General features: G+C 37.4%; 1 protein-coding gene across 1 annotated transcript; it reads right to left on the bottom strand.

Annotated features, from left to right (window-relative positions):
• Positions 1–390: 390 nt before the first annotated feature.
• SNRPD1 (small nuclear ribonucleoprotein D1 polypeptide 16kDa) lies at positions 391–9,600 on the bottom strand. The gene is made up of 4 exons (XM_004683778.2): positions 9,450–9,600; positions 4,347–4,423; positions 2,231–2,422; positions 391–567 (listed from the first exon to the last, which is right to left on the bottom strand). Exons 1-4 carry the CDS (start codon positions 9,461–9,463, stop codon positions 491–493), a joined length of 360 nt encoding a protein of 119 aa, XP_004683835.1. The 5' UTR covers positions 9,464–9,600; the 3' UTR covers positions 391–490.
• Positions 9,601–10,214: the final 614 nt, after the last annotated feature.

Here is a 10,214-nt window from a genome sequence, read left to right as displayed (position 1 = left end):
AATGGCTCCTGAATTAAAAGATGAAAATAACCTCTTACTAGGTATCCAAGTCTCCACAGAGTAAAACTCTGGAAAGGACAATCAATTTAGACCCCATTCCATAGGACTTTAGTTTCTGAAGTACCAAACATAGCTACTTCACTTGTAGGCAGGTTCCACAGAACTGAATCAAAACAAAATGCACATTTAACACACATTTAGTAAAAAGGTATATATTCTCTACATGTTAATACAGGAAACTTTTTAGCCCCCAAAATTTAAAGCCTGATAGATGAATGGAGTTATTCTAGGGCTGCCTAATAGTAATGCTCAACTCTTACTGTGTTAATACCAGTAATATAAACATGTACTATTAAAATTTAATTTGATATAGTCAATAGACAACTGTGCCCTACATTTCTGTTTATTAAAAACTGACATAAACAAACAAAACCTGTACAAAAAATATTTCAAATCATTTGTCACTTTGAAACAGTAATCTTGAGTGATATTATCGCCTAGGACCCCCTCTTCCTCTGCCCCGACCACGTCCTCTTCCTCTTCCTCTTCCTCGGCCTCTTCCTGCAACTGAGGGAAGAGAAAAACAAAGATAAATTCTCTTCTGCACAGAATTAACTGACCACCACAAACAGCATCTATAGTAAATAACCTTTTAACTCAGCCACCCTTCTCAACACACTGTCACACAGAACCAAGAACTGCTGGACTATAGAGATTTTACTGTAGTGTTTGTTTCATTTGAATTTATTTACTGAGAAATTCATCAAGCTTTAGAACAATTTATTTTCTTTGTATTATGTCTCAAATTCATCACAAAAGAAATGCAAGTGATTTGAATTTCACACAGGTGGAAAAGGTATCCAAGCAAATTAATTCAAACTCAAAAAAGTTGAAAATACACTAAAGGTGTGGTGCAAAGGGTTAAAACACAGCACTATGAAGCTCTTTGCAGTCACTGAAGTATAAGTTTGATTCCCGGCTGGTAGACTTCTCCTGTCTCACTTCAGCAGTGCTTCCCTCACTTCTCCTGCTTCCCTCAGCAGTGTGTCTCAGTATATCTGCCTATTCTGCTACCCACACTGTCTCTGGTGAATCCTCTCACCCTCATACCTCTAGCCTGTACCCCAGTTGTTATATGCATAAAAATATATACTAAATCATATAACAACCATATGACTCCTCAGACCAAGTAAAGTTTGATCTAATCACAACTGAGTACTTAAACCACAAAGGAATATCTCTGATACCTAGCCATCCTAACTCTACAAAAACTCATTTCCCAAATGAATTTACTTTATCTCCAGCTATGACTATCTAAAAAACCTTGACATGGAGCCCAGTTCAATCATATCTAAATTTCTTTAACTGATCTTAGTCTTATCATTCAAACCCATAAAGTCGGGACCTCCTTGGTGGCCTAGGGGTAAGTCTCAATGTTATCACCTCTACAGCCTCAGTTCAATCTCAGGCCAGGGAGCCAACCCATGTATGACACAGCAGACCTCTCCTGTCTCACCTACTGCTCCCCTTCACACTTTGCAAAGCAAATAAACTATTTCCTGACAGCTAAGAGGAAAGGTAAAATAAAACTAAAGACATTTAAAAAGCACAAAGGTTTCAGATTTGGAAAGACTTGCAAAGTGGATAGCAGCAAGAGGAACAGAGCATAAGATGATTAAATCAATATTATTTAAGCTACAGGCTGCAACCAGAAATGGGGGGGAATTCCAGGCACTATTTTTCAGGTTTGGGGAAAAAAAACCACATAAATGTATGCTTTACATAAAATTATCACAGAATATTATTACAAGGCTGAAGAAATGTCTCAGAAAACAGAATAGACAAAGAACAGTAAGAGTAAAGATAAAATGTAAAATCAGGCAGAAGAGCCAATCATCCCACTCAATGTAGGGGGGAGAAGGAGGACAAGCAAATATTTTATGCTAAGTCACGAAAAAATTTCAGAATTTCAGAAATAGAGTTAATGCCCAATTCTTCCATAGCACAGGAATTGGGGGACAAGGACATGCACAAAGAGACAGAAGTAAAAACAGTACCAGTCTCTTTATTAGCAACAGTGGTAACTATAATAGCATGCACACTCATAGCAAGTACAGGCAATTTAAAAAGAAAACACAAACCTGTGCTGTTCACAAATGCTTATATTCTGAATAGTGGATTAGGATGAAGCACACAATTCACAAAACCATTTATAATCCTTCAAACTTACCAGCTTCCCTTTTCTTAGATTTCACCTTTGGTTCAACATCCACAAGTAGTGTATCCAAAGGTAAGCTGTCTGGCAGAATAAAATATCGAATGTTATTTCCTCGAATACTCAGTGTTTCCAGCTGTACAGGTTCTCTGTTCTTCAGGGTCATTTTCACGGCTTTAAGATGTGTATTCATGCTGACATCGACACCTAAAGGGAAGAAAGAGGACAATAATTAGTATAAAAGAATTACTTACTAAGCCACAGCAGGCACCACCATACAAATGTAGTCTGTTTTGCCATAGTATACAAGTTTCTATGACAGAATTTAGTGCAACTGGTTAACAGGGGAATAGTATCAGTAAAATCTGAAACCTGTCAGATTTTCCTTAGCCATGGTAATGTTTTGTTATTATTTATGTTTATAGACGTGTATGCAATAAGCCACAAAGGAACTCTACCCAGTACATGTGCTATATTTCAACTGTCCCTATACCTCAAGATTGGCAGTGCTATTGCACGGGCCCCACTGTCTCCATAACTTCCTTAGACTAAAATTCAACCAGGCTATCTTCAAATTGTTTTTAAAATGAAATTGTCCTCAAGACAAGGAGTTTAGCAGGTCCTTTTAACTGTGCTTTAAAAAAAGAAAAAGGGTTGTTACTGTTTTTGATTACCAAAGTTTTGAATAGTATGTCTCAAATGAATTTTTCCCTTTAAAGCCATTACTTTTTTTTTTTTTAAGATTTAGTTTTATTTATTTATGCACACAAGAAATGGGGTGTAGGCTAGTGGTGCAGAGGTTAGAGGATTCAACAGAGACAGACTGCGGAACAGAATAGGCGGATCAATGTGGGTCAGCTCCCTGTCCAGGGATGCAGAGGCTGGTGATAGTTCAACAGAACTGAGACTTAACACCTGTAACCTGTACCACCAAGGAGGTCCCTAAAACCATTATTTTAAAAATAAGATCTTATAAAATAAAAGCAAGGTTTTCTAAGATGAATATATTGCATTGCAATAGAAGTACTTACTGGAGTATTCCAGTACTGAAGACTACCACAAATAGGTAAATGAAATAACCAATTATTTTCTGTCTACAGAAAGTTAAACCAGAATAAAGGAAGTATCTCAATTTTCCTAATATTGATCTCAAACTTCCTGGCATTATTAATCTTTTTCTTCTTCCTCCATATTCTGTCCCCAAATTAACACACTTTTGATGCCATTCCATGTTCTTGAGGACCTTAATCCATGCCGAGGGGGAAAAAAGTGAGCACTTTGTATGCTCCAGAAACTACATACTTATATCCTTATAGGAGAACAGTATTGATTATCCCTACTGTGAGGATGAAAATAAATGTATAATAGAATTTATTCATATAAAAGAAATCTTCAACAGTGATTCTGGTGGAGGGAATTTAACTTACTAGATTTTATTCCCTCAAGTTACTGAAATTGTCCCCTGGGACATAACTTATTGTCTGAATTTATGTTTTAAAATTTTAGAAATTTACAGTTAAAATATTTTAGAGGATCAAAAGAGCATTATCTTTCATTTGCCTCATTTATTCTTTGTAAATTTTGAAGAGGAACAACTATCATAACTGTCAAATCACAATTTTAAATGGAAAATGAACATTTTATACAGCATCATTTATTTAAAAAAAAGAGGGGAGGAGACAAAGAAGAAAAAAGATGCAAAGGAAATATTCCAAAATGCTAGGCTACTAGTGACTGTCTCGGTTAGATGAAATCCCACGACTATTTTTTTTTTAAACCAAAGATTAAAAAAAAGATATGGAATACATCCTCTATTTTCTTGAAGACTTCAGAATTTTAATAGGGAAACAAAATTTCAATAAAAATAAAATGTATATTCTGTAAGATGCAACATTTCAGAGACACACACAGGCAAAAGCATAAAAGCAGAAAAACAGTTGTGTACAGCATAGCAGGGAATCTAGACCGGTTGCAGTACATGTACTAAAGTGAGGTTTTTATGAAGATAATAAAGTAGTCCAGACAAAAATTATGATATCTACACTATGACAATATTCATTAAGAATTCTGACGTGCCGGTAGAAGAGACTCCTCTCCCTCAAACCATTTTAAAGCAATCCAACCTCTATACCTGTGATTGTTCCATGGACCTGTGTTCCATTCTTTAATTCGATGGTTACAGTTTCATGACTCAATTTCATCAAAAATCTAGAAAAAAATAGAATTAAAATAATTTTCACCTTTTAACACACTTAATCATATTAAAACCAACAGGGAATTTCTAAATGGCAAAAATCTGCTATAGTCATTATCTGTACCAATACCTACAATCTGCATAATTTTCAGCTTTCTCTGAATTATACCCTCAACATTTATGAAGGTGCAACAACAGACACTATCATTTGGACATTTTTGATTCTCCAAATCATTCTGTAACCTCCAATTCATGCATAGAGATACCAAGTCACTGTATACCACTATAATGAAGTAAAAAAAAATTACATGGGTAAAGATGGTCAAAAGATACAAACTGCCAGTTTAAAGGTAAATAAATATTGGGGTTGTAAAGTACAACGTGGTGATTGTAATTAACCTGGTAGATGGTATATTTGAAAGCAGCTGAGAACTGATCCTAAAAGTTCTCATTACGGCCCTCCCTGGTGGCGCAGCGGGTTAAAGCACAGCACTAAGAAGCTACAGTCACTTCCGCATGAGTTCGATCTCCGCCTGTCCGGGAGGTGACCACATGGCGCGGCAGACCTCTCCTGAGCTGCTCCCCTCAGCAGTGTACTTTGTCAGTCTGTTTGTTCTGCTCCCCACTTTGTCTCTGGTGAATCCTATCACCCTCCACATCTCTGGCCTGTACCCCAGTTCTGTAGGAATAAATAATCTTTAAAAAAAAAAAAGTTTACATTACAAGGACCCTCCTACACTTATTTGTATGAGATGATAGATGCTAACTAAATTTACTCTGGTAAATAATTTTGCAATGTAGGTAAATCAAGTCATCATGCTGTACAGCTCAAACTTACACAATACTGTATGTCAAGTATTATATTAATAAAGCTGAAAAAATTGATATTCATAAACATTTAAGCCTTAAAAAAAAAAATATATTTATGCACACAAGAGGAAAACTGGGGTGTAAGCCAGAGGTGCAGAGAGTGGGGAGAAGATTCACCAGAGACAGAGTGGGGAGCAGAACAGGTGGATATACTGAAACACACTGCTGAGGGGAGCAGCGGACAGGTCAGGAGAGGTCTGCGTGCATTGTGGATCACTCCCTGCCGGGGTATCGAACTCTTGACATGCTGCAGTGGCTGCAATAGCTTCATAGTGCTGTTTTAAACCGTTGCGCCACCAGAGAGGGCCCCATAAAAATGTAATTCTTACTTAGCAGTTTATACAGTTACATGTTCATACACACACACACTTATATACATATAAATAGCTATTACAAATCCATTTATGTACACCCTCACCAATACTGCTCCTAATCCTCTGAAATTTTATCAATTTAACAGGGTAAGAAAAGGTAATTGTCTTTCCCTCTTGTGAGGTTGAATATCTTCTCATAAAGGAAATCTGTATTTCTTCTATGAATTACCTACTCATAAGATATACACAACTTATAGTAGGTCAAAAATTTCTGTAATTTTATATCAGGTTACATTCAAGTTTGTGGCTTTTAGTGACAATGTCTTTCATTTTTGTTAATTTGTCTAAGATAAACAATTAATATAGCAAGATGTTTCCCACCACAAGATTATAAAGTCTTTGTATACCCGTATCACACTAAATTTGGTGAAACATGTAGCATAATGTATTTTTCTTCCCATTAGACTGGGATTGAAGATGAGGATAATTATACCTTTATATCTAGTTCTGGAATGTAAGAGGTACTGAGTAAAATTGGCTGAAATGTTTCAATGATTAAAAAGAAGTCAGTCTTAAAATACCACTTTTAGCAGTATAGACAATAATAAAAATGTAGAAGTTACTGGATCTCCAGCTTATCATGTCCCAAACTTTTTAAAGCTCTTCTGTCAGCAATACAGATTTACATGTTGAACTGCTCTTCATATTTGCTTTTAAGAAGAAAAGCGATCACTCAATAAACTTGGTAATTTTTGTTTCTCCTGACAAAAATTCTTTTGCCCCAGTTCCCCAAAATTCTTTACCTTTCCTTTCATTATATGTATCTTTTGTCATGTTCAGTAATAACTTGCTTTTACAAAAGCTCTCTGAAATCATTTTTGGAAACAGGAAGGATAAACATCAGAACAAAACATCAAATGGAAGTGAAAAGAAAATGAGGGGGTCAAGTGGAGAAAGAGAGAGAAACAAATGACAGACAGTAAAGGCCTCTGAAATCATCAAAATACATTTCAGAAAGCCCAAAGATATTTCTTTGATAAAAAATATTTACCACTACATGTTATATACCCTGTTCTAGAAAGGAGTATTAAAAATTAGTTCTCAAGGAACTCTAACTCTAGTAGGAAAAACACAAAAGGTATTTTAAAAATAACTAAATAGTAAAATGCAACAGAGATACACAGGTTTTTATCAGGAACATAATATAATGTAGCTCAGGAAGCAGAAGTCAGATCTTAGTGGACTTCAGGAAGAAGTGTGAAAAGTTGTAAAAACAAAGCAACGAGAGGTAACAGTAAAGACACAGTAACAAAAAAATAGCACAAGGCACAGAAAAATTACAGATATTACAAATGAAATAATATTAAGTACAAGAATATGGATAGGGAAGAGTAGGTTCTTCATGGGAAAAGTCCCATACTGTTAAATAATTCCTCTGAGAGAATTATTATGGAAAGGTTTTCACCAATGAAATGGAATGTAAGCATGGTATTCATATTTTAAATAGAACTGGGGCAAATGTTCAGAAAGACAGATTTTGTAGACGAAAGTACAATCTCCAAGAAGACAAGTTAGAGTCTAAAGCAATAATATATAGGTATGTTACAGAGATCAAGTCATAAGAACTACAAAGCATAAATGAAATTAAATTGTCTGGAAAGAGAATGACATTTATAGTTGATTTGCAAGGAACTCCAAACATACAAAACAAACTAATGATGAAACCTAAAATAGAAGGCATAACCTTTAGTCAAAATTACTAAAAATCCACACAGGAAAAAAATGAACATGAACTCCTAGCCTACGCCAATTAGCAAGTCAATTAAAGACAGTTCACAGCTCTAAACATAGACATCAAAAAAAAATTTTTTTAAGTTAAAATTATAAGATTATTTAGGAAATAAGTAAAGCGTAAACTGGGAGAATACCTGAAAGAAATTAGTATCCAACCAAGAATAAATAATTCTACAACTAAGTAATAAAAAGAAATAACACATCAAAACAAAAATACCTTACGCAGTGAAAAGCAATTTACATTTCCTGATTTTGAGAAATTTATACACCTGTGACCCAAATCCCTATCAAGACTTGGATTGTCCATAAGTGACATTAGTCACTAGGAAAAATGAAAATTAAGTCAATGAAGAGACTACCAAAGAAACATAAGTGGCTAAAATTAAACAAATTTTTTTAAAATTTATTTATTTATTTATTCATACAGAACTGGGGTACAGGCCAGAGATGTGGAGGGTGAGAGGATTCACCAGGGACAGAGTGGGGAGCAGAACAGGAGATTGAAGAAGTACACTGCTGAGGGGAGCAGCGGGCTGGTCAGGAGAGGTCTGCCGCACCATGTGGTCACCTCCGGGGCAGGCAGGGATCGAACTCACATGGAGGTTGCTTAAGCTTCTTAGTGCTGTGCTTAACCCACTGCGCCACCAGGGAGGGCCAAATTAAACAAATTTTAATTTTACAAACAATTGCAGGTGAAAGGGTGAAGCAACTGCAATTCTAGTATACTGCTGGTGTAACTGTAAAGTGTAAATTTACTTTGAACCTTTCAAACCACTCTGAAAAATAACCTAGCAGTTTCATATGAAACTAAACAGATTATGGTATCATCCAGCAACTTAACTCCTAAGGATTTACCCAAGCTTAAAAAAGAAAGAAAAAAAATCCACCAGAGTATAAGGGTGCCCAATAATGCAGACTTGACAATTCGACCCAACAGGCAAGAAACAGGGTCAGTATTTATACATGTTGATTTGGTTATTAGAAACCCTCTGATCCTGGGAGGGGCGCCCAGATTATAATGGAGGACTGCTGGTTCTTTGGTGGTGGGCGTGATGTGGTATAAGACACTTGAAGAGATATGAACCTATACTCCTAAAATAAAGTGCTGTAAACCAAAGTTAACGCAATAAATTAATTTAATTACGGGAGAAACAAATCAAAACTGCTGCTCTTATGTACTAGATTTCCAGTCTCAAGGAAAAAACAGTAAAATCAAGACTATCTGAGGCTACTTTTTAATTACTTCAAATGAGTAAATGAAGTACTCAGTAGGCTCAACTAACCAAGTTTAAGCACAACAAATAATACGGAGAATAATCAATGATCTGTGTAGCCAACCATAAAAAAGGAAGTGAATATACCCCATGTCTGGAGATTTTTCCCCCTAAATCAATGGTCCCTTTAAACGTATGTACGTTAAATATCTTAAATCTAGGAAACAGGAAACCCAATTTATTAAATCTGAAGTCCATCCCCAACTGAAAACATTCCAAGTGGGTTGTATTACTTCCAGATAAAATTCCTGCCGCTTCTATGTACGCTTTCGTGCCCATTCTGCAGTTTAAATGAAGCCTAACAACTCCATTACAAAAATGAGCCATTAATTTAGACTAATTACACGGGGGCAAACCACTTTTCTTAAAGATTCCCACGTTTTCAAGGAACTGGACCTAGGTATATAGCGATTTCTGGAAGCTTAGGGGGGCCAGAAAAGAAACCTAATTTAGAGGACGAGTTCTACTCGAAATGAAAATCGGTAACTGACCGAAAGTAAGAAATCGAAGACTGACGCTGCACATTCAAAGCCTCTAAGACATTAGGCGGGAAGAAACGCCTTCGTATCTACCTCTTGGAGGACATGCGGAACCCCGATGAGGCAGTCTGGGGCCCAGACCAAGCGCAGGCGCCGCCAAGATGGGGCGGGAGTGGCGGGCGCCGGAGGCCGTTAGCAGGCCGCGCACGCACGCGGCTTTCGCGCCTCTAGCTACGGAGACAACCCGGCCTACAGTCCCCGGCCCGAAGCGTCCCTTCTCAGCCATCACTCGGCTAGGAACCTCCTCACCTCACGAGCTTCATCCTAGCGGCGCCGTCACACTTTTCCACTGATAATGCACAAAATTGGACTGCCGAGGACCACCCGAGCGGAGTATGAATGGCCGGAAACGCCTACTCTGGTACCCCGACGTAAAGAGCGCGCAGAGCGCTGCGGACGCAAGGAGGAAATGCCTAGGCCGCGCTGGTCAGACTGGCTTCCGGTCGCGACTGGCCCGACAGCGGCCCCGGGCGGCTGGAGGTGCTCCTTGCGGCTGCGGAGGACGTCTCAGGAAATTTCTGGTCTGCAAATTTTGAAATTAAGTGGAACTGGTAGACCGTCGCCCTCGCGTTTCGTCACGACAGGGCGCCAGCACTTAATATACTCAGGAACGAAGAGAAGCCCGAAAGATTGTACTAATTCGGCTCCAACATCAGGAACAGCCCCATTACATAATAGACCAAAGAAAATCACACAATTTGATGCTTATTTTTACTTTAAATTTTGACCAAAGATCTCAAATAGGAATACTGCATTGTCCAAAGATCGCGCTAGCCTTCTCTAGTAAGTTCACAAACTATTTCGTACCTTCATTCTTCTTTTCCTCTCAAACCTTTTCTGCTTTCTGTACTTTCACAAAGCTAGAAGTATTGTTGCACATTTCAAAGGCAAATTGCTCTTCGTTGTAGTTTGGATTCCATCTCTAATTTTCTCAAGAATTCACTCCTTAAGATGTTCTTCTGTCATCTGAATGTCACTCGCCCCTGCCACTGGCTTCTTCATTATACAAATTCA

This window comes from Condylura cristata, unplaced genomic scaffold (assembly GCF_000260355.1).
Source record: "Condylura cristata isolate star-nosed mole 26May11 unplaced genomic scaffold, ConCri1.0 scaffold00016, whole genome shotgun sequence".
Lineage (NCBI taxonomy): Eukaryota > Metazoa > Chordata > Mammalia > Eulipotyphla > Talpidae > Condylura > Condylura cristata.
The sequence above is the reverse complement of the archived record's forward strand: the minus strand, read 5'-3'. Positions and strand labels throughout refer to the sequence as shown.

Coding starts and splice junctions, on each gene's coding strand:
- SNRPD1 (XM_004683778.2), bottom strand. Junction 2,423..4,346: donor GGTCCATGGAACAATCACAG/GTATAGAGGTTG, acceptor TCTTCCCTTTAG/GTGTCGATGTCAGCATGAAT. Junction 568..2,230: donor ATCTAAGAAAAGGGAAGCTG/GTAAGTTTGAAG, acceptor CTCTTCCCTCAG/TTGCAGGAAGAGGCCGAGGA.